The sequence below is a fragment of the Prionailurus viverrinus genome, chromosome C2 (assembly GCF_022837055.1).
Source record: "Prionailurus viverrinus isolate Anna chromosome C2, UM_Priviv_1.0, whole genome shotgun sequence".
In the NCBI taxonomy this organism is placed as follows: Eukaryota; Metazoa; Chordata; class Mammalia; order Carnivora; family Felidae; genus Prionailurus; species Prionailurus viverrinus.
Window position 1 is genome coordinate 68,283,449 of NC_062569.1, and position 26,317 is coordinate 68,309,765.

At 34.3% G+C, this 26,317-nt stretch overlaps 1 protein-coding gene across 11 annotated transcripts in view; it reads left to right on the forward strand.

Annotated features, from left to right (window-relative positions):
* NAALADL2 (N-acetylated alpha-linked acidic dipeptidase like 2) overlaps positions 1 to 26,317 on the forward strand; it is a 1,352,594-nt gene that overhangs the window by 1,137,586 nt on the left and 188,691 nt on the right. For all 11 annotated transcript variants that reach the window (XM_047875457.1, XM_047875456.1, XM_047875458.1 and 8 more), the window contains one exon: positions 1,055 to 1,201. In XM_047875457.1, coding sequence (XP_047731413.1) covers positions 1,055 to 1,201 — 147 coding nt within the window. The remainder of the gene's footprint in view (positions 1 to 1,054; positions 1,202 to 26,317) is intronic.

Genomic DNA, 26,317 nt, shown 5'->3' on the forward strand with positions numbered 1-26,317 from the left:
AGAGCACAAACCAGAGGGGCAGAGAGAGAGGGGGACAGAGCATCCAAAGCAGGCTCCCCACTGACAACAGAGAACCCATTGCAGGGCTTGAACCCATGAACAGTGAGATCACGACCTAAGCTGAAGTCAGATGCTCAACCGGCTGAGCCACTCAGGCACCCCAAAGAGCCAATGTCTTGATTCAGTGACAAACATATATTGAATACATTATGCTGGACATTAGATGTGATGTTCTCATTGCTGTTGTTTCACTTTTCTCGTAATTAACTGCTGAGAAGATTGGCATTTTTCCATAAAATTTTCATACTTGAGACTTAAGGGAATATGCTTTTAAGAATAAACGGAGGGGCACCTGGGTGACTCAGCTGGTTGAGCATCCGACTCTTGGTTTTGGCTCAGGTCGTGAACTCACAATTCATGGGTCCAAGCGCCTCACTGGGCTCTGTGCTGGTGGCAGGGAGCCTGTTTGGGATTCTGTCTGTCTTCCTCTCTCTTTGCCCCTTCTGTGCTCATGCTCTCTCTCTCTCTCTCTCTCTCAAAATAAATAAATAAATAATTTTAAACAAAGAATAAATGGAGAAAATTTCTTCTGTGGTTTTCAAAAATCATTCTAAGAAGAATGGAATTATAACCTGCAAAGCCTTCCTTTAAATTTATTGGAAAACTTGAAAAAAAAAAGTCTAAACTTTTTAGGGGCTCAACATCATTTTAAAATATTTCAAATTAAAAAGTCATTACAGTTCTTAATAATCTATGATAAAAATATTTTTGAAGCACCAACAGCAAGCAGAGTTTGATTTGAGCCAGCACTAGTCACAGTTTGGTGAGCATCAGAACCATAGGGAAGTGTTACCAGGTAGGCTCCTGGGCTACATCCTCAAAGTTTCCCATTCCCATTCTGGAGGACAAGGGGGGAGCCTAAGCATTTGTATTTCCAGCAGGTTCCTGGATGACACTGATGCAGCCAATGTATTGACCACATTTTGAGTAGCACTGATTTTGGGGTATCCCAAGAAGCACAATGTATGCTAACAATTTAAATTATGTTTTTCAGAAAAATAATTTCAACTGTTCCAGAAGAGCTAAGTGTCAAGAAACCAATGTCAGTTCTGTACAGATAGAAGGTGATGCTGATTATTTCATCAACCATCTTGGAATTCCCACCGTGCAGTTTGCCTATGAGGACATCACAGCATTAGAGGTGATTGTTCCTAAAATAATACACACACACACACACACACACACACACACACACACACACATATAGCAGATATGCAGAATTTGATTTTATCCTGGCTGTTTGCTTTCTTACCAAATAGGTCACTATAGGGAGCTGCTTCATTTAAAGAGTTATTCTTGTTGTTCAGAGGCTTTGTAACAGTATTTGAAAACATCAGCTCTTTTCAGTAGTGTTGAATTCAATTTAAAAAGATTTATACTGTCACTCACATTTTCACAGTGTGCTTCGCAACAAGAAATTTGCAGTAGTTGGATTAACATCAAAACATAATTGTAATCTTCAGTATTCACAGAAACAGATGACATGTGCAATAGATTCTCCTCTCCTTGCCCAAGGGAAAATGTGTTTCACGTGCTGTATATTAATGTGAGTCTTGTGGATTAGCTGCCCAAAGTTTGTCAATAGTTTGCGTGCCCAAAAAGATACTATTTTTTTTGAGGATAGGAGGCTTTTTCCCCAAGATTATCACAGAGGCCTGATTTATCTTAACTAAGTCTATGTTCATCCATCTGTTGGCCTTCAAACCTTTTGATCTGTCTCATAATTATGTCACAGGAAACTTGTTCTCTGCAAAACCAAACCTGTTGAGATATTTTGCCTTTCACAAGTTGTACATGCTTTATTGGGAGCTATTTGAAACATGGGGTGGCCTGTTGGAGGTGATTATTAAATTGACAAAACTGTGGCTGAAAAATAGATTAAAGCCTGCTTTGTTCTTCAACTGTAGATGCTCCTGAAAAGTTGTGTTTGGATTGCATTTTTATAGGCTCAACTTCAGACACATGATATCTTGATTTCTGCTAGCTTCAGGGATATTTAGCTGTATGTTTCTCTGTAGCTCATCTCCCACGCTCATCCCTTAGTTCCTCTGTAAACAGCTAATGGTCACTAACAACTTAAATTCACGGAGGGAAAAACTCTGGGTGAATCCTATTGTAATGGGATGAATTCTTGGATAATGGAAAAGTTATTATAATTTATCTTTTTTTAAATTGTATTTTCATCCGCTATTGTTGGGTAAAAATGGAATACATGTGTAGAGGTATCTTTTACCAAGCCTACTATAAACACTTAAATGTAATCAATGTATTAAGGCGTTAACTCATTTTTAATTTTCCTGCTTACTATCTTTTATATTTTTTAATGTTTATTTATTTTTGAGAGAGAGAGAGTGTGTGCACGTGACCAAGTGGAGGGCAGAGAGAGGGAGACAGAGGATCCAAAGTGGACTCTGTACTGACAGCAGAGAGCCCAATTTGGGGCTCAAACTCACGAACTGTAAGAACATTAGCTGAACCGAAGTTGGGTGCTTAACTGACTGAGCCACCCAGGCACCTCTCCTGCTTGCTATCTTTTAATATCTCTTCATCATCCTCCCATCTCAGCTCATCCAGCTCATGTCATGTTAACATGTTGAATGATAGCTTTTTTTCCATACATATCTAATTCATCCTGGTTGAATTTTAAGCCAAGAATTTAGGCAGATAGAATAGGATAGCCTTAGGAATGGGTCTATACTTAACTCTTGACTCTGAAACTTACTGGACAAATGAGTTAAACTCTTTCAGAATTATTTTACATTACAGATAAGGAACCTTGGTATACTTAATGAATCTACTTCATAGAGCCCTGGTAAGGATTAAATGAGACTGCATGTAATGGACTTAGCTAATATTGAGCATATAATAAGTTCTCCATCAACCATAGCTATTGTGACAGGTATGGTTATCTAACTGTAGGTTCAACCTATTAGTGGAAGAATTTCTGTACTTTTTAGACAAGAACACATTTAGTGGAAAGGGGGAGTTTGTTAATTATTAGGGAAAACAAACTTCTAAGGCTGAAGCGATGGGATCTAATGAGGATCAGTTAGAGAATCTGAGGTGTCAGTAGAGAGATTTGGAAACAGGTCACAGTGAAGTTCTAAGAAGGCACTGTTATCACAGTGAAACTCCTGTGGCTAAAGTCTATCTACTAGAACTGGCTTAGTTTGAAAAAGCTCATCAGTTTTTCAAATGATACCCCAAATGTTTAACTCCCATCAGCAAAATTATTTTTTATTATATTTGTCTCTAAAAAAGCAATTAAAGAGAATCTCCTATGCTTTTTAACAAATGACCTTGTTTATAATGCTTTAGTATGGAAAAAAATTTTAATGGATTTGTCCCTTGCAAAATATAAATGCTTCAGATGAGATAATTTTGTGTAGTGAATTCTTACAAGAACAAATAATAACATTTGCTTTCTGTGTTAACCTATAATAAATATCTATATACACTGACAGGAATCATAAACATTGACAGGCTTTATCCATGATATAAAGAATATTTATTCCATGTCAATTATGAAAGCAGGTGAGGAAATCAGAGCTTTTTCATGAATTTACTATTAGATATAAAAATATAATGTATGTATATTTTTACATATCATGTAATATATAATGCGTATCATATACAAAATAACATCTACAACTTACTGAGTATTTGATGTGCTAAGTATTTTTATCTCATCTTACCTAATATTTATAATATCCTAATGAGTCAGCTTTTATTATTAACACTTATTTTGCTGAGAATGAAATGAAGCTTAAAATCAAGTAGCTTATCCAAGGTCATAAAACTAATCAATAGCGAAGATAGTAGTTGACTTTAGATCTGTTTAACGTAAGCCTGTATTCTCAGCTATTACACTGAAGTTTGCAAATTGGAAGCCCAAGGGCAAAATCCAGTTCACAGATATATTTTGTTTGCCCTGAGCTTTACTAAAAAATTGCTTCTCCCATGAAAACAATTGGCTAACTTGTGCATTACTCACCAGCTTCCCATGTTCTTTTTTAAGGAGTCTGCCATGTTGTTTGTCCTAGAGTGCAGTTAAGAAGAATATTTCTTTAATGCCTGTTGCTATCACAAATTGGGAAATGAAACAATCAACCTAAAAAGCCACATGTTTCACCAGACTTATGTTGCCTACATTACCTTCCTAGCCCCTGTAGGAACTCAGTTTGTTATCACTGCACTCATTTTGAGTGAAAGAGCCAAAGTGGATAATTCTGCAGTCCTTTTCACTTTATAAATTGTATGTGTTCTAAATGAGCTAAGTTTATGATTATACTCCTGTTTTTGCAGAAATTATCTTTAAATTTTATTTGGGTGATTATAATGCTAACTTTAGTATTTCTGCCATATTTTTTAATCCAGCAGACTGATTATAGATCTATTATGGTCAGTTTTAACAAGCTAATAATGATAATAGGAAAAAAAAAACTATAGGAAAACAAAGTAGTGCCACAGACTCCACTTTTAATGGACACATGGGATATTATTCTAAAATTCTTTTTTGATGTAACATGACATTTTATAACATCAGCCCCCAATATTTCATGTTTCCATATTCCCACCAGTACCTTTCCCCTGTAGTGTCTCTGGGTGCTTATAGATTGCATAGATTGCTGGAAGAACATTTCATCTTTTGTTTTTCTTGAGGTCTATAGACTAATTTTCCAATAATTAAATTTCACAAATGCAAAGCAATGTATGGATTTTCCAAATACTAGAATTATTCCTTCTCATAAAATATTGCCCTGTTAATTGAAATGTCTCTAGTTGTAAGTTTCATTTAAATAAGGTTTTCAATTTGTAAACATTGTTGCACCTGTTAGAAGAGGCATTCTGCACAGATTAAAAACAATGCAGAGACTGCTGAAAAGGAAATGAAAAGACAGATGCTTTCTGATTAAGAGTGCAATATTTATGACAGGCTGGTGGTCCGATGCACATTTCTTCTGTCACTTAACAGCTGTTTCACATAATTTTTGTTCCAGATCAGTATATTTACTCTCCATAGGGCATGTCAGAGGGTCTGGCTTTCTTAGTATATCAGAAGATCAATCCATGCCCTAGCAAGCTTTCTACCACAAATTGAAGCTCTGGTTCCTCACTCTGTTTAACCTTATATTTTTTGCTCTTCTGCTTGAAACATTCTATTTTAAACCCAATTTACCTCTATAATGGAGCATTTAACATTTAAATGATAATGAGATAAAGAGGTATTATAGCTTTTATATAGCAGAGTTTTTTGCATAATTGTTTCAATATCATTTAGTAACCCAGCAACTGAAAGCCAAGTAGCATAGGTGTTTTGAAACTCTTATTCTTTTTAGGTTAGATGGCTTTGATATCAATTTTGATTCTTAAACTGATATACAGCAGCAGGAGTGTGTGTGTGTGTGTGTGTGCGCGTGTGTGTGTGCGCGCGTGTGTGTGTGTGTGAACTTTAACATTAAGGTAACTTTACCACATAAAAATAATTCGTTCAGATAAAATACAGGTACAATACTACAATATACATGTACACATTCTGGAACAAAGTAACTCATGGTTTATATCTTGATTCTTCATGTTTTATTCTACTAAGTAGAAGAATCACCTATTTTACTTAAATTAGTGATAATTCTTTCATTACATTTTCTGTTAGGAGCTTAGTCTTTGACACTGTTATATTAACAGATTATATAACAGTTCAAAAAGCTCTTGACTTAAGGAACCAAATAGTTGTGTGTAGCTATGCATATGTTGTACTGATGTTTTGCAGTATCTGATAGAATCTGTTTCATCGCTATGAAACTTATGTCACTCAGAAATGAGATTTTACCTTTCTACTTTCTGCTTCAAAATGCCAGTGAGAAAGGGGATGCAAAGGGGTGCTTTAGAGTTCTCTCTAGTTCATTACTTTTCTTTATAATTTATTTTAGGAAAAGTACTTTCAGTGTCAATCAAAGCATATGGTATTATATTCAGATCAGACTTGATTCATTTAGGGCAGAGGTTCTTAAACATTTTGTTCTAAAAACCCATTTACCCTCTAAAAGTATTGAAAACTCTAAAGAAAAGAGCTCTGGTTTATGTGGCTAATGTGTGCAAATGTTTACTACATTAGGAATTAAAACTGAGAAAATGTATATTTAGTTAAAAATAAATAATAAACTTGTTATGAATTATTATAAATTATTTTTGAGGGCCGCCTGAGTGGCTCAATCGGTTAAGTGTCAAACTTCGGCTCAGGTCAGGATCTCGCGGTTTGTGAGTTCGAGCCCCACATCGGGCTCTGTGCTAACAGCTCAGAGCTTGGAGCCTGCTTCGGATTCTGTGTCTCCTCCTCTCTCTGCCCCTCCCCTGCTCATGCTCTGCCTCTCTCTGTCTCTCAATAATAAACATTAATTTTTTTTAAATATATAAATTATTTTTGAGAAAGACAATTATATTTCCCAAGATAAGAAAATATAAATTAGAAGAGTGGCATTATTTTACATTTTTGCAAATGTCTTTATTGTGTCTTAATATGGGATAGCCGGATTCTCATATGTGTCTCTATATTTAATGTGTTGTTATATGTTGTTTTGGTTGAAATGTACAAAGAAAATCTGGTCTGATAGTCTCTTCACATAATGGCATGTTTTTCTTTGATGCTACACTGGGACGTGACAGGGATTAGTGTTCTAAAGGTTAGTTTCAATGTGGAATCTGAAACCATATTGATGACCTTTTTGTAACCTGTACACTTATGAATATAGAGAGAAAATGAGAGTGTGAAGGCATGTAATGTCATTATTATTATGAAAATAATGTCGATCTCAGGGATCTTTGAGAGTCTCTGACCACACATGGAGAAATGCTCATCTGGGGAAATGGCCTTGGTTAAACTAGCCTACTTCACCGTTTATATCTGACAAGGTGTTCAACATTTCTCTTTTTCAAGAATTTGAACTGTAATTCTATATAAACCTGCGTGTGTATTTTCCTGGCATCTTTGGGTATTGCTATCCCATTCACCTGACAAACAGCATGAAGAAGGGAATATAACACTCTCATAAACTGTGACTCTACAAAGAATTCCACTTCTGAGAAGCCTTCCTTTAGAAGAGAAGGTTAAACCCCAATCAACAAATCAACAGTTATAGAGCAGACTTGAAAAGCTTTGATTGTACAGTATATGAAATGCCTGTCACAGAGGGAGTGCTATTAAAGTGGCTATATGTTTCCAGGAGCCTGAGGAGTAAACACAAGAAATTGAAATATGAGACAGATATTGAAAAAACAAAGAATGAAGAAACTCTTAAGACTCAAATGGATAATTCAAAAGATCATACTTCAAATTGCCTAATATTTAGAAATGGCTGCAAGGAGGACAGATTTCCCCTAACAGTTGTCCTTGCTTGGAATACTAAGTAAGAACATTTATTCCAAATGCCTATCACCATTAGATCAAAATATGTTGTATATGGACTGTGTTTTAGCTCTAATGCTATTTCAGAGGTTGTCTTGTGATCATCCCTGCTATGAGGAAACTTGTTTCATAGTAAAGTTTTCGATAATTTCTGTCATAATACTTACAGGTGAGTTCAATGACAGACTATGTCTTAAGTTTGGCATCATTTAAGTTAAGAACATAGGGTGACTTTCATGTGATTTATTCAGATATTTGTTAATTTGAACTCATTAATTTATTTGGCCAGCAGTTATTAAATAGTTGCTGTAATCCAGTGCTATGTTAGAAGTTCAAAGATGAATAAAATCTGCTCTCTTTCTCTTAAAGAGGTCACAGTCTAGGTTAGGACTCAGACATATAAATAATCAAGTGAAGAAAGGGCAGTAGAAGTTCTCTTAACTGACTTCCACTTAATCAATTTGTGGACTTCATTGACAATTCCACTCCTTTAAAACACAAAGATCAATACCCCAAGCCTCCTTGAAGCTCATCATAGTAGATCCTTTCTGAATTTTTGCACACTTGTGTTTTCTCAGGTTATGTGGTATGGTTGTCTGGAGTCAGCTGTATTGTCAGATCTATATATGCTCTTGGTGTTTGTTATAAATAATAAGGTATTTTAATTGCAACATAAACTTGTGAATCATGAATATGAAAAAAAAAATACTTCTAAGAAACCTATAGTGATAACACCCTGAAAGGTGAATTCCTACTAAAAAACTGATATGTGGTATACCAAACAACTCTTAGAGATTTGGAGAAATTGTAGTAATCTAGATGGATTTTGCATTCAGTTTCCTTCACAAACATCTCTAATAATTCCACTTTAAATAAAAAGCAACTTGAAATGTAGAGAACTTCTAGGACAAGAAAGAAACAACAGAGCTTTATTCAACAGGTCAGTGTTTAGAGCAAATATCTTGTTTTTTTTCATCAAAATACTGGCCAATAAACATGCACTCACTCATACTCTAAATGCACTCTTGCATGCACTCATATACTCTAAATTAGTATATATTACTTTACAGATGTATTTTTATTTTTACTGATTATTTAATTGAACTAGCTTCTAAATAACTAACCTGCCAATCAGTGGGACAAATCTTATTGATTAAGATGGCTTATACTATACGGTGAAGTGATAGAGGGAAGGTTGTATCAAGGAAAATTATATTTAACACATATAACATTTGTGGTAGACATTGTTTTAAGTCCTTTAAACATGTTAGTTCATTTAAATTAACTTGTGTACTTATAACTAGTACTTATGAGGAAGGTACTAGTACTACTACTTTCATCAAAGTTGAAACCAGGCACAAAGTGATCAAGTAACTTGGCTAACATCACACATCTACTAAGTGGTAGAATAAGGTTCAAACCAGCACTGTAGAACCAGGTATCTTGGCTTTTCCCCCTAGCCTTAAACTGTTTCTCAAGGTTTTCTACATTAAATGAACTAGTTCTAACATGCTTTCCACCTCGCACTGTATTCATAGTGCAATGTGAAACCATGGTATTTCTTATTTCTTCTCCTTTCCTATACAAATGTTCTAAACATTTCAGATTTGACAATTCTTTTTTTTTAATGTTTATTTATTTTTGAAGGAGAGAGAGACAGAGCATGAGCAGAGGAGGGGCAGAGAGCAAGGGAGACAGAGACTCTGAAGCAGACTGCAGGCTCTGAGCTGTCATCACAGAGCCTGATATGGGGCTCGAATCCACGAGCTGTAAGATCATGGCCTGAGCTGAAGTTGGACACTTAACCAACTGAGCCACCCAGGCACCCTTCAGCTTTGACAATTCTTAAAGTTAAGCAATAGCTAGATGTGGGTAATATTTCTGTACTGAATTTAAAATAAGCCCATAACATATATTATGACAAAACTGATATGAAGGTCTCATCCAAAAAAATAGTTTATAATTTTATTTCCAAGTTAATTCTGGAAGATGAGGACAAGCATAAGTTTGTCTCTTCTAATTTCATTAAGTTTTTTTTTTCAACGTTTATTTTTATTTTTGGGACAGAGAGAGACAGAGCATGAACAGGGGAGGGGCAGAGAGAGAGAGGGAGACAGAATCGGAAACAGGCTCCAGGCTCTGAGCCATCAGCCCAGAGCCTGACGCGGGGCTCGAACTCACGGAGCGCGAGATCGTGACCTGGCTGAAGTCGGACGCTTAACCGACTGCGCCACCCAGGCGCCCCTGTCTCTTCTAATTTCAAAGGTAATGACATATTTCTTCAAGTGGAATATTATGACATCTGAAACCATTTAGAGTCACTTAGATGAATTTTTAAAACGAAAAATTAAAAATGTTAATAGCAATTTTGGTACCCATATGCTCTAACTATAAACTCCAGAAGGAAACAGCGTATCTAGAGCTCATGAGGCTGTGGATGATGACTATGGCCATGATTGAATTTCCTTGTCCATTCCCTAACCTTCACAACTCCATACAATTTTATTTGCATCTGGAATTGTAGATTTTTAACATCTGTTTCACAGTTTATAGTGTTTCAGACAGAAGCTTATAGTTTTGTTTTTTATTAAGCAAATGTTTCTATAGAAACTACAAAGAAAGACACAACAGTGGCCTTTGAAGTCTCATCAATGTTAAAAAGAAATGGAACGAAGCCAAGGCCACTTGGCTTTTAAGGATAACTATTGCTTCCTCATGAAAGTTCTGTTGTTTATATCAATCTCAAGAGAGCTACAGTTGTCTTCTGTCTTTCATGATGCTCTCTCCCTGTGATTTTAAGTGAATGGAGAGGATTCTGAAGGAGAGCAAAGTATTTATCAGTATTTTGATTTGTACAGTCTCTTGTCAATAGCTTTAGTGTTGAAATTATTTTGACCCATTTTTCTCTTTATTAGTGAAGAATGTTTTAAATCTAAATAGTGTAGTGTTTATGTAGTACAGATAAGTGGGTAAAAGTAGGAAAAAAAATAAACTAAGTTTATGCACAAGGTCATTTTTAGTTCTTTAAATTAGTATTTTGTCACTTTACTTTTATTCATTGGTAATTGTTATCAGAGAAAATGTTACACATACTCCATGTTTAGAGACAATTTCTTCTTTTAGTTTAATTTTGAAAAGTTTTTAAATGTTTTATTTACTTTTGAGAGAGAGAGAGAGAGAGCACAAGCAGGGGAGGGACAGAGTGAGAGAGAAAGAGAATCCAAAGCAAGCTCTGGGCTCTAGCTGTCAGTGCAGAGTCTGATGTGGCCTTGAACCCACAAACTGTGAGATAATGACCTGAGCCAAAGTTGGATGTTTAACCAACTGAGCCACCCAGGTTCCCCCAGAGACAATTTCTAATTTATCACTTAAGTATACATATATGAAAGTTGAATTAAAAAGAAATTTCCTATTAATATTGCTGAGACCTGTTGTTAGAAATAATAAAATCAGATAAGGACATGGCAAAATATTGTGGTTAAATGCAAGGCACCTCTTTTCTGTACTGGCCACAGGTCCAGGTTAGGTATGGAAGCTCCATTGCCTGTCACTGGTTGCAGACTCCCACCAGTTGTGATTTTGGACAATCCAAGTGGTCAGGGTAAGATCAGAGGCATCTTTAGTGAGAAGATGGTCATATGAATGGTGAGTCCACAGATATGCCTCACCCAGAGTTTCTCTGATGGACTGACTGAAAAACAAAACAAAAAGAACAAAACAAAACAAAACCAAATACTCATAGATTCATTGACTTTTAGAACAACAGTGATCATTGAACCCAAGTAGCTTAATTTATTCCTCTGTAGTAAAAAGAAATAGAAACTTAGATTCAGCGACTCAAACAAACAAAAAATTAAGTCCATACTTAGTTATTCCTGCTCCCAGCCCAATGCTTCTATATATAGCTGTCCTCTGCTATGCTATATGTTCTATTCTTTTTCACACTTCTTTCCTCAATTTTCTTCTCTCCCCCTTCTCCAGCCTGGCTTCTTTCACCATTTCCTGCACATAAGGTCATACTCTTCATATCCTTTTCTTCTTTTTCACTCCTTGACTTTTCTGGATGGTTTTTTTTGCTCCCATTCTCTTTTCTCCCATTCTATTTTCCATTTTTTTTGTGTTTTTTTGAAATTTAGTCTATTTAAAGTGGCTTGATGCGTTTAATTTGATCAAATGTGAAGCTATAGCCCAGTTTTCCCCCCAACATTTTGGTGTGTAAGGCAATGGTACAAATGGGGGCTGTTATATGGTATGGCTAAATGGTTTAAATAAATGATTTGAATGTTATAAATCAAACTAAAAATGTTAAATAACAGATACTTTTTCCTCCTGATCTGACCAACACCTGTTTAACATTATTGGAAAGGCAGGGTTGAATTTAATGTTTGCAGACTCATGAGAATCCTATGCCACAAGGTGGTGACAGAGGAAGAATTGGCCCCCAGCTTCTAACCCTTGATCCTTGACCCACCCTTCTTTTTCTGCCCACCCTTGACTCTGTCCCATACCATAAGGGGACTTGTATAGATGTGTGGACACCCAGTCTGCACTTTGAAGCATAGTCCCTAGCACTGACATGGCTGCTTCTCACCCACTTCCTGGACCTAGGTTTGTATACTGGAGGCACAATCTTCTCTGAAGATTGTAGACCTGGAAAAGAAGCCTGTCCAGTTGCTGAAAACAGATATAAGGCTGTTTGAGAAGGGAATTCTGAGATTCTAGAGTTGAAGGTAACTAGAACTTAATCTAGAAAGGGAGTCCTGGACTCTGAGGAGGCACATCTGTCTGTGTTGATTTAAGATCAAAAGACCTTGGAAACAAAAAGTGACTAAACTCTAGGTATTGAACATTAGGTATGGTAAACTGTGGATGATCCTGGTGTATGAGAGTAAATATTCTTGAATAAACCTGTTCCAATGCTTGCAGTATGTTATCTAAGATTTGTCATTAAGAAAACTGGATACCTGAACCAATCATTATAGGATCATTGGTAGTATCAGCTGCTTGTAGATATAACCTGGGTTCTAAAAGGTGTGGCTATCTAATGGTTGTGACAATGAAGCTATGAGGTACTGAATATAACAAATCACTTCCAGGATATAGTTGAATATGTGTTCCAAAATTGTAAGCTTAATGGAGTATAAAAAGAAGTGAGAACTTGTCAAAATGAAAAATATTCAGTTAAACAGATAGTGTCTGGGATGTATGTTACAAAGCAAGAGTTCGTTTTAGTAAACTTTCTTTTATTTTATATATTTTTTAGTTTATTATTTATTTTTGAAAGAGAGGGAGAGTGCATGAGTGAGGGAGGGACAGAGAGAGAGAGAATCCCAAGGAGTTTCCGTGCTGTCAGCTCAGGGCCCAATGTGGGGCTGTAACCCACAAACCCTGATCATCACCTGAGCTGAAGTCCAGGGTCCAATGCTTAACTGACTGACCCACCCAGACACCCCTATTTTAGTAAACTTTCTAAGCAAAGAAACGCATGATGGAACTTTGAACAAACTCTGGGAAGTCTTCAAGTGCTATCTTCTCTGTCATCTACTCCATTTTGAGGATTATGATCATATACTACTATAAAAAGTTAATAAAATCATGTGTTTTATGAGCCCAAATGGTTTGTATATACATACCAAAATATTTTGAGCAAAGAACATGTTTGGATATTTTTTGACAGAAGAACAGTAGAGTTTCTGTATTTGAATCTTAATGAGAAAAATGTAAATTCCAACCTAAAACACAAGTCAGAAAACTAGAAAAAAAAGAGGGAACATTGGTTAAGAATTTAGTCAGAATTAATTTAGTTTTTCTATATTCTGCTGGTAGCCATAGTCTTTTTGAATATATCTTGAAAAGAGAGCCCTGCTATGTAGCATAATGTAAATAAAATACTATGCTAGAAAGCAAGATACTACTCTTTGCTTGAAATGCAGTTATTGGTAATTTTATATTCATTAAATAAGTTTATGAATGAATGGACGGATACAGTTTTTAAATTAATATTTTGATCAAAGCTACTATGTGCTTACAAACCTTCCCTCCCTCTTTCCTTCCTAACTTCTTTAATCAAATTTTAATCATGTTATGTATATATGGTTGCTATTCATTTATTGAAGATAATATTAATATAGTTTTCATATTGTTTTAAAACATAATTCACAGGATAATTGCATATTTGATGTCGCTATTCACCTATTGTTTGATGTTTGCCTACATAGTTTTGTTATTATAGGTGATATTTTATGGAACCTCTTAGGCTTGCTATTTTTTCCTCTCTCCATTCCTCTGAAACAAATTCCTAGGTATAAAGTTTGGGTCAAAGTATGAATATTTTAAGCTCTTCAACATGTTGAAAAAAGGTCTTCCTGAATGATGGTATATTTTAAAATCTTTATGGCGAAGCATTAGGTGGTTCTTTAATCTCAGTCTTGCCAACAGTGTTCGTTAAAAATAAAAAGAAATATTTACCAATCTGATAGGTGAAGTGGGTATCCTGTTCTTTTAATTGATTTTCTCTTATATTAACTTACTCAATATTAATTTACTAACTTATTAAATATTTTATAAGGATATATAATGTGGAGTCTGTATTTGGAAATGAATATGTCAGCATAGATCAAGATAAATATCTTTCCAGATATAAAAATAGAAATAATATGTCTAAGATATTAACTGAAGGATCCACCCTAAGAAATTATAAATTTGTAATTAATTTAATAATCAGTACCAGGATGACATTCATAAAAGAGTTTATATTCAAGTTTATCAAGGCATGTAACCTGAAGGCTGAACTTCAGGAAGCTTTAAAGTATTTGAAGTGTTGAAACTGGAAAATAGAAAATGTGTGACAACCAGCTTGACAGGTGTCAGAGATTGCCTTATGAAAGTTCTAGTGTATTGTTCAAAACTACTGCAAGGAAGGAGTATATAGAATTCCTTCTACAAGGTCGTAGCAGTTCTTAAGAGGATAGGACAGAGGGGACAATGAAAAGAACTGGAATTAATAGTGTACATAAATCAACTTTTAACGATTCCAAGGTCATAATTTTAAAATTATAAATAGTCGCTTTACTACTGAACAAAGGTAGATATGTGTGTTTAGGGGAGTGCAGGTTGTTAAGAGACCCAGGGCATGATTAATGTCTCTGTAGAGTGGGCATGCCACCCTTTCAAAATAGCTGGGGCTGCTACTACACTATGATTAACCTGTAAGGCAACAGAAAAATAGACTTGTACCACATTGTACTCTATCATTCCCTGATGTCATTTTTCAGGAGATGCCATGGGGAAAAATGACATTTCATAATGGGTGGGTGGGTGAATGGGGGTTAGGGTGGAAGTAGAAAGTATATATTCCTGAATCTTAATGTATTCATGTCTCTGTTTTATCTGTTTTATTATTGCATTCTATCTGTGTTTCATATATAATAAGAAGCATTATTCTAAAAATGAAGAATGGAACTTAGCTTATTTTAAACAGAAAATTTAACTCAGCTGCTAAAAGAAATAGCAGACTCATAGGCCTAGAGGTCACCTAAAAACATTTGTTGGACTTCTTTATGTTTGTAAAAAATAGTCTAGAGAAAGAAAATAATGGCAAGGAACAAATATATTATGGTAACAGGAAAGAAATTTAATCTTTCTCTTCCTTAAAAGTATTAATCATCACCATCAATTAAGTTTAATTGAGCACAAACTATGTGTAGAACAGTACGCTCTGTATTAAGAACAAATACAGGTATGATATAATCCATGGTGCTCAAGGGATTTATAATCTCTTTAGAGCATCCGGGCATGAGCATACACAAATAAACGGCAATAAAAGAAGCCGAGGCTTGGTGCCAAGTGATTTCTATAGACATAAGGTGTCTGAGCCACAGCAAACAGAGGGATTCATTTCAAATTTTAATTATTCTTATTTTCTTACAATTTAAATATACATTTATAAGTTTTTGAACACTGCCATAGATTCTTGAATACTTCCTGAAATATGGATACATCCACCACAAAGAACGTAAATCTCGAGTACCATGGGGGAAAAATAAAACTGAGACTGTACCTGTCAGATGATAAATCAGAGATAGAAATTTCAGCCGAGAGCAGCAGGTCTTACAAGTCTACAAACTCCTGTGCCTCTCTGGAGGTCAAAGTGACAAGTAGCATCATGATGATTTCTTCCATGGTAGTATTTAGAGTCCAATTCTGGAATCATCCATTGAATGGCTACTGGTAGAGTTCATTTATGGAGATATCTATGTACAATTATGTCCTTTGAATTCAGAATCTAGACATCTGATAACATCATTTATCCAGAACATGGCCATAAGTTCATCCACCCAAACTTTAATTTTTGAAATTATTGTTGACTGTTTTCTTCTTCATACCCCAGTCAATTCTTCTAATGCCTATTTTTGCCAGTCATTTTACTGCTGAGTTCAACTTATTTTTTCTTGCAATACATCTCATTGCTATCATTGAATTTCTGGCTGCCTAATTCAGGCCATTCATTATTCCCTCACATCTAGAATTTGGCCTCCTACTTTGGTAGCCTTTTCAGCCACCACTTCATCCTGCAAACTGCTAACCTCTGAAAAGAGTGCTTTGATTATGCCCCTCTTCCCTTTCCCTTCCCTGGCTTAGCAACCTTTCACATTTTCCAGCAAACATTTTTTTTAAGTTTTATTTATTTAATTTTAGAGAGACAGAGACAGCGTGAGCAGGAAGCGGGCAGGGAGATAGAGATAGAGAGAGAATCCCAAGCAGGCTCTGCACTCTAAGTGCAGATCCTGACACAGGGTTTGAACTCACAAAACTACAAGATCATGACCTGAACCAAAACCAAGAGTCAGACGCTTAACCGACTGAGCCACCTAGGTGCCTCTTCCAGCAAACAATTTTTAATGGTCTTATAAATAATATAATGTTTCCCTTCAACACAGCTATTGTTTTTGTTATTCTCATGACATCTAACAGGGCAGTGCCTTGAATTTAATTGTATTCTCTTTTTCTCCTAATAGTGGGTGATTCAACAACAAAAATTTATCTTCTTATATTCCTAGAGCCTAGAAGTCAAGATTGAGGTGTCAGTAGGCAGAGTTGGTTCCCTCTGGGGGCTGTAAAGAAGAATGTGTTCCACTTCTCTCTTCTAGCTTCCAGTGATTTTCTGGAAAGCTTTATCATTCTTCGGCTTCTTAGCTCCATAATTCCAATATTCATATGGCATCCTACCTGTCTCTGTCTCTGTGTCCAGATTTCCCCTTTATCTTTTTTAAAATTTGTTAATTAATTTATTTATTTATGATAGAGAGTGAAAGAATGAATGAGCGGGGAGAAGCAGAGGGAATGGGAGAGAGAATCCTAAGCAGGCTCCATGCTCAGCGCAGAGTTTAACATGGGCTTGAGCCCATGACTGTGAGATCATGACTTGAGCCAAAACTAAGAGTCACATGCTTAACTGACTGAGTCACCCAGGTGCCCCAAGATTTCCCCTTTTAATATGGACACAGTCATATTGGATTAGGAGTTATGCTAATGACCTTCTCTTAATATAATCTGCAAAGACCCTGTCTCCTAATAAGCTCACTTTTCAAAGGTATTGGGGTTTAAGACTTCAACATCTTTAGGAGACACAACCAAATCCAAAACAAACAGCAATATATTAGTAATAATGTGGACTGCAGAGGATTGTGGGGTTTTTTGTTCTGTTTTTTAGGAAATTGATTCTTACTTGACTATGTTGCTATTCTTCTATTCCTCAAGTGTTCATTTGAACTTGCAAACTACATAAAATGTTTAACTTTTCCATTCCTTCAATTCCCCCTTTAAATATCTTTTCATATAGATTTGGAACACTTGCTGTTAAATTTCATTCCTGCTCTTTTAAAATAACTTTAGCAGTTTGGGTCAGGAGGCCCTGACAAAGTACTTAAGTATTTGCAAGTGACACACTGTACATTTGTTTATGTTCCAGTTAGCTGGGTTCATTGGTCTGCATGATTATCTAATCACATTACTATACAATATTGCAAAGTGGAAGTCTGAATAAGCTTCCCATGATTGGTCATCATAGAAAATAGAATCTTGATTTGCTATGGTTCCAGATGGTGGTTTGCTTATAATAGTTTAGATTTAATCATAATCATTATAAACTAAACGATGCTAAATTATACTATCTTAGAGAGAATTTCCATGTTGTTTGCAACCATGGGCTCTTGCAGAAGGCGTGTCCTTATCCATTGTAGAGATAGGAATAGACTATTATTAGTAGGACATTCTTTAAATATTGCCATTCCCTTTACCATAAAGAATTAATCCTTAAAATTAGTGCTTCCCAGTTATGAATGTTATTTAGTTGAGATTCATCTTTTGAGCACATCTAAGCAGAATACTTTTTTGATGTTGAGAAACCTGCTCTCCAGTAATATGACAGGTATGTCGAGATTATTGCTAACATTATCGATTTATTTTGAGAAAATATTTTAGCGTACATTGGTATAAAATGTCCCTCATTTTTTAAATTATTTATTGGCAGATATAACTTCAGTATGCAATATTTTATGCTAGCTGTCCAGAACCTCACTCTGTATAGTTTACAGAACATTTATTTTTACCACCTAAGTCATAAAAGTTGTTTTCCATATCTTCAGTCAAACTTAACTACAGGCAAGAAGAAGTGAAGAAATTACCTGTCACATTATTCACAGGCCAGACCAAGATACTGTAAATACCATGGCCCACTAAGCTAATTTAGAAGAAAAAATGGAAAGAGGTTTTTAAAAGATGGCATTTATATGTAATATATGTAGAAGAGTTTAGGGTTTTGACAGTTTGAGATTGTGTCCTCTTTAGAGAGAATGCATAATGACTTTTATTTCTCTTGAAATATGCATAACTTCTTGAAGGTAACTTTCAACTCTCATTAGCACTTTTCAAAGCAAGTTTCCCATCTTTATGAAAGTAAAGGGTACAACATACCTGAACTTTGAATAGAGTGAATGTTTACTTATCAACAATTCAATAATTTTCCCTCTTGGGTGGATCGTTCACTCCATTAATTTATGGGAGAAAAGGTGTACTATGGACATACAAGTTTTGGTTTAACTGTTCTATTATTAAGTCTTTTAGCTAATCAGCATTACGAGAATATATCTAATTCTAGCAAAAGTATGGAATGCTGTTAAGATCTGTTTGTGGAAATGAGTTTGTGGGTAAGAGTGTGGCTCTTATTGATTGCCCATCCTTGTTTCTTACTGACTTGTAACCTTTTACAAGTTAATTTCTTTAAACTATAATCTCTTCATCTATAAAGTGAGAGTTCCTAATGATACCTGCATCATGATTACATTGAGTATTATATCACAGTTTCTCAACCTGAATACTATGACATTGTGCCAGATAATTCCTTGTTGTAGAGCTCTGTCCTGTGTTTTGAAGGATGTTTAGCAACATCTCTGTCTCTGTTTACTAGATGCCAGTATAGCTCTCCTCACCTGAGTTGTGACAACCAGAAATGTCTCCAGGTATCACTGAAAGCCCCAAGGGAGTCCAAATTCCCCCAGTTGAGGATCACTGGATTACACGATTATCAATATCTACATTTATAGAGAAAGAGCTTTGCACAGTTTCTGGCATATAAATGCTCAGTAAACTTTAGCTATGATTACCATATAACTGACAGTCTTTTATTATATCTTCTCTGAAGAGTCATACTCTTTAAAAACATGAACACTATCTCTGTTCTCTCTACATATGTACATGTGTATATAAATATGTCTGAATATATATGTGTATACCTATATGTGTACATGTATTTTACATATTTTCTATTATTCAAAATGAGGGACATAACAAAATTGCTAATATCTACAGATAATCATCGAGCCTCATTAGTTTCATTGTCTTGGCCACTAAAGATCAGAACTTTGCAAAAGAGATGCACTTAAATTTCTCTCTCTCCTATATGACCATGTAAGAATATAGACATAGGAAATGGCATACAATGGAGTCAAAAGGTTGTAATCTATTATACAACATTATCAGGATTATGAGCAATGAAGATTTTTTTCCTCTAAGCCCACAGTGAGTCCAAAAATAGACCCCCATTTTTTTCAATGCTGCTGATCCCTAAAACCTTAAAATGGGAAGCATTAAAAGTTTAAAATAAGAAGCAGTGTATGAAAATGTAAAAACTGGTTTAGGTAATTCCATTTTCCTAATGTTAATAATAACAGTTCCTTGATTTGTTTAGTTTTCTATATATTTTAAGACCTTTTCCTTGTCTCCCATGATTATCTCATATATGCTCTTTAAGTAGAGATTATTCTGACCTTCTTATAGACATGGAGACTGAGATAGAAGTCATACTGCAATTAATTGACAAATATGGGGCAAATAATATTTCTCAAAGGATATAAGTTGTCCCCACCCCACAAGTCTTCAGATGTTTAAGCATGACTTCTATTGCTGTAGCCACGTGCCATTCTGAGAAACTTGCATGATGTTTTCACTTGTGAGCCTTTTCCATTCATCTACCTTTCTTTTTCACTATTTCAAGTTACCTAATCCTTCACAGTGCACTCCAGGGTTATTCCCTCTAACAGACTTTGGTAATGCTTTTAGTACATTACTCTACATGAATTGTACTCTTAAATATTCCCCTGGACACTCATTTAGTTGAGTTTTGTACTAAGAGCACACTGACATTGTTAAGGTTAATGACTCAGTGTTTTACAAGTTGAAACACATTTGAGGTTAAATGGATTGTTTGGATCGTTTTATTCAACATTGTGAAGGCCCTGAGTGCGGGTGTTACTTACTGCCTTGGAGGAACATCTTTGTTATACCCTTAATGGTGTGATATCGATGGTGATAATGTATTAGCAAGACTAGCACTACTCTAAAAGTGCTTCTGAAATCTGGGCTATAAAAATTACTGCTAATGAATTTACAATGGCATATAGGTACTATATGATAACAAACATTTATAAAGAATTTTATATATTGCATGGCATGCTCATTTAAAATCCCGTCACATAGGAATCATTAATTCCACTGTGCCTATGACAGTGTTAATGATTAGAGTTTCCTCTCTTGGCCAAAGCTATACAATTACTAAATGGCAATAATAATAATAATGAATAACATTTAAAGATTGGCTACTATGTACTAGACATTATGTTAAATGTTTTGCTATGTATAAATCCACTTATTCCTTAAGAAGTTTAAGTAGCTTTTATGACCATGTAAATATTAAGGAGGAATCTGAAGCCAGGTAGTCTGATTTCAGAATTCATTCCCTTAACTTCCCCTTATACTTCCTCCCTATACATCATTCATAGAACTGGACCTTGGGTCAAGCCTTCCCAGCTTCCTTTTCTGCCTCCAGGTTTCTCACTTGTCTGCCTCTCTCATTCCAAGATTTTATGTTGATTGACGATTATATGCTAGTTTCTCAGAATCTGTATATCTTTAGGGCTTAGTGCACCCGCTAAGTCATTCAACACATGCCTGGTGAATTAGTTTATTATGCTTAATTTGTATATTTACAGGAGGCTTTGAAAATATCTGTGCTTATGCCAGCTAAATGACTTAGTTATGGGCATATACAGCATGTTAGCCAGTACTAGAAGAGCATGCAGACCTTTAGGGGCATCTGAAATTTCACAATTTAAGTAACTGTCTTATCTTAAAACATGTAAGGCTGCCCTTGTCTAGTAATCTGATTCTGATAAGTTATTCTTAAAATGTTATGTTATCATAAGAAACCCCAAAGCTTCCAAAGATTAAAAACAAATGACAAAGTAAGAAAAAGCATAATATCTACAAAGGGATGAGAATAAGACTGGCATCAGATTTCTCATCAGCAAGTTAGAATAGTATCAGAAAATGGAGGAATGCCTTTAGGGTTTTTAGAGAAAGTTATTTCAAACCTAGAATTCTAAACCCAAAATGTCGATGAATCAATTGTGCAAACAGAATCAGGACCTATTATCTGGGCTCACAGAGCTTAACTGTGCTGTATGTATTCTTAGAAAAGTTTTTTAAGATGCTATTCAACAAAATGAGAAAACCAGGAGAATGTATGGCATGGAATACAGCAAACAATGACTCTGATTCAAAAGAAGAGTGAACGGAAGAAATAAGAGTGAAGCTATCCACAAAAACAAATGGTCCAATAAGAAGCAGAGGGACAGAGCATCTGGAAGGGCACAGAGATCAAAGCAAGTGTTTCCTAGAAATACTAGGAAAACCCAAAATTCATATGAGAGTTGTAATTTAAATATGATACTTCCAATTTAAAATCGAGTGTGAAATCAGTGGAGTTTAAGAATAGGATGGATTTCAAACAATAGATAGAGCAAGTAGTAAGCTGGAAGATATTTGGAATATTTGAAGACAGAAAATGTTTCCTCATTCAGTAAGGAGAGAAAAAACCTGCAACAATCAGAAATTCGGGCTGGGGTGGGGAGGGGGGAGGGATCAAAACCAAAACCAAAGCTAAAGCATGACCAAAATATGAAGTTTATTTGTGTCTCTTGATTTTGATCAATAAGTAAGAAAGGAACATCTTTATGAATAATATTTTTGAGTGGAATGGGTTGAGTGGGTTATATGTTTTACTGGCCAGAAATGTATGTAATTTTGACAGCCTACTTGCCTCAGCAGTGAATAACAGTTACATAATCAAAATGTTATATATATTGTTTATTGGTTTTCAACTTTTAAAATAAAGCTATATATAAATTAGTAATATAATAGAATGTAAATAATAGGAATCTTGTCAATATAAAAGTAACAAATGTGGCATTTTTAGAAATTAAAGAAGTATGGAGACACTAATATCTTACTTAATCTTACATGGAGAGAAATTGAGATACAATTAATAGTCGTTGGAACTAAAAATAGAGATTTAATTATTTTAAAATTTTAAAGATATGCAGGAACTAAGCATAGTGTTGGGGTAAAGGATATTAATTTGGTGGCTGTTTATGAACTGCATCTATCTTTAATACATGATGTTAATACAAAATTTAAATTTATAAATTAATAACAAGTAGTATTAGTAAATGATTCAGGAAAATGGATAAAACAGAGAAAGTGAAAACAGGATACATAAAAACAGAAGCTCATATGGGTAGTAAATAAAACTATTTACTACTCTGATGGTGTACAAGTAAATAAAGCATCAGAACTACAAAGGAGTAAGGGACGGAGGGCAGGAGGGAGGAAGAAGAGAAGGAAGTTAATTCAGTAATTGAGAAAGGAGAAATGATCCTGTCAAGAGGCAAAGCAGGAATTAGAAACCAGATAATAATGAACTCATTTCACATTGGGCACATTTCAAATGGACATATTTCTAGAAAAGCTAGTATTTTATATTTGTCTGATTCATGTATACTTTATCTTGTCACTGATTAAGCAAAATTAGGAGTTGAGAAATTTCTGTGAATACTATCAGTGCAAGACAAAAAGAAAATCTAGAAATGTATTCTTTGAATATACTCTCTTTCCTGTTGATGAGGTAGAACATACATAATTTTGCCCACTAACAATGTTTCTTTAGTAGTTTAGGCTTCACTTGACGAATACTACTCATCACTATATATACAAATCAAAATTATTGCAGAAATAGTTTAAGATTGTTGTCTTCATTTAATATCATGTGAATAATTGAAAGTAACGTTTTAGATTAAACGCTATTATCTAATTGTTTTATGGATGAAAATCTTAGATCCATATCAGCTGTGTGAGAGCAGGATGAAATCATATTCTTTAGTTCCTAATATTTGATTTCAACAAAAATGAATACCAGGTATATCATATGCAATTTAAAACTTTGAAAACTTAAATCAAGCTAGACATAATCTCAACGATTCACACCAATATTTCTAATTATTTTAAGGAATTATTTATAAGATTCTCAGTTATATATCCTTGGCAAGAAAAAATAGTTTAGAGAAATCTAAAATAATTAATTATATAGATCCCAAGTCTCAAGAAATTTAGTTTTAAATGTACATATATATATATATATATATATACATATATATATGTAATCTTAAATTCTAAAAGAATCACATCTCATTGCATAGCAGATGTTTCCTCTTTTAAAGGTAAAAACTATCACAGAGAAGTATTAGATGGGCTCTTGGAGAGATTTGGAAAGCCTTAATATGGTAGCTTTTGGAAATTTAAAATGAATTAATATTTTTCTGAACATCCCTTACCAGTGTCTGTACTTAATTTGCCTTTTGTTCCACAAATGCATTTGAGTCTTAACCAAACTTGAGCCAACTAACCAGACCATGTGCCATTGTATTACACTCTGTAACAAATGGACCTCGTTTCATTTCAAAGGATTTGAACTTGAAATCACTCCCAACAGTTATAAAAGCAAATGTCTTTCCTCCTGTCAGCCATTGCCTAATTTAAACTTCCCATCTGCAATTCTAATTATGATACAGAAAAATCTGTGTCTAACAAAGAGTTGTTTTTTCCCCCTCTCAAGAAGGAGAAATTTAGTCATATGGCTGAAATGAAGGACAGCATTTTCATTTCACATCTTAACAATGCCTTCTAATAATTTTTTATTGACTTTTAGGTACCTGATTTTACTTTGAAAGCACATTTTAGTTTTCTTATAAAAGTTTATGTAACCATTTATTTATGTTTTAAAATAATAAAAACTGAAATAATTAATAACATTATTTAATGTCAAAAGTGTAAAATATATACATTCAGAAATTATTTCTAAAGTCTTACTTCTGTACCTGGACAAAAGTATACTTTTCTCTAATGCTGTCTTATACACACAGTAAAAAAAATAATAATATTTATCATTTTTTTAGCTCTGTGGTGTTGGACACAATATGAGAAGTCCCACTTGATTTTGAAAGAGTGACTGAATACAATTCAAGTGTCAAGGGCACAGAATATCTGGTGATTTGGGGCATGTTATAAGTTCACAGCAAAATACTGACATGAAGCGTGTCAAAATCTGACATTTTTGGGTTTTTTTTTTACTGTTAAAATACCTTGAATAGATTGAACACAGTGAATGAATCATGCTCTCGTCCATGGAGAAATTTATTGTTCAAGGTAGAAATTGAAGTTATTTGATAAAATGGCTAGGTATATACTACACAGTAGCTGGGTCATGGGTAAACAGAGGGTTTAATTTCTTAACACATAAATTCAGTATCTTCCAGAAACACCAAACACCAAAACTAAAAATCAGATCATTGACTTTCATTGTGGTTTTATAATATCTTTAGCTATAAAACAGACATTCAGTGAAGGTATATAGCCATAACTATATTGTCGATATGTACCAAAAGTAATTACAGAATAATAAGTTTTGCTTTAACAAAATTAAACCCTCCATTCCTTGGGACTTGGGTGTGTATGTACACACACACACACACACACACACACACACACACATAAAGACACACATTAATGTTAATGTGTACTCATGTTGACCTGAACTTTATTAATATGTATTTTATCAATTCTAATAGTCTATAAGCATCTCTTCAGAAAATATAGATTTGGAAGACTTCTTATGTATACATGGCAACTATTGACAAGAAGAGAGTAGATGGAAAAATAAAAGGCAAAGTAGAGGAGCATTATCTAGTTTAAAATGTATGCATATATTTATATCCATTTCTATATGAATCCCTTATGGAGCCATAGTCACTTAGCATTAATTGCTTAATGAGTAACCATTATATATGATTGATCAATGATTAACTTAACCATTAACTGATTTGAAATTTTGAATGTAGGCATAATATAGGCAATTGTGGCATATTCTGAACTTATAAACACAGTTAGTAAGTATATATGTCTAGATCTACATCACAAGTGGGACAAAAGTGAACATTTAATTCTGACAGGGAAGACTGGGCAGGATAATTGATTTGGGCTTTACAAGATCAGTAGATAGTTATTATGCAGAAGAGTAGCTGAATTACAGGGCTTGAATGAAAATCCATGCTGTGATTCAGAAAGTATGTTTCACTCCAGGCTATGTATGGCCAAACTGGGAAGGGCCCCCAATTCCATATGCAGAATCTAGGACTCAAGTCTTTTCTTTTTTTTAACATTTTATGTGGAAACAATTTCAAACTTACAGAAAAGTTTCAAGAATAAGAATAGAATAATACAAATAACAATATAAAATCTTACATACTTTTTACTCAGAATTACCTATGGTTAATACTTTTCCCTATTTGTCAATTATTTATTTCTCTTTCTGGATAGATGGAGGAATAGGTAAATATTAAGATATAGATATAGATCGAACTGGATATCTTTGTGTGTACATCATATACATAATATATTTATAATCTAAAATATTTCAGAGTAGGTAATATACATTATGTCCTTTTGCCTTAAATATGTCATTGCACATTTCCTCAAAACAGAAATATTCTTAATAGCTCAATACAGTATCAACTTCAGTAATTTAACACTAATAAAATTTTAATAAAATTAATTAATAAAATTTTATCTAACCTACTCTTCACATTCTAGTTTTGTTTTTTGTTTTTTTTTTTAATTGGCCAAGTAGTATCCTTTATAGCTTTTATTTTTCTCCAGTACAAGAACTAGTCTATGCTCAGGTGTTGCATTTTGTCATTCTGCTTTTCAGTTTCATTAATCTGGAACATTTACATAGCCTTTCTTTGTCTTTTTTTTTAACATTTAAAAACTTTTTTATATTGGTAAAATAAATACAACATAAAATTTACCATCTTAGCCATTTTTAAGTGTACAGCTGAATGATATTAAATGCATTCATATTGTTGTGTGACTGACCATCACCACCATCCATCTCCCTAACTTTTT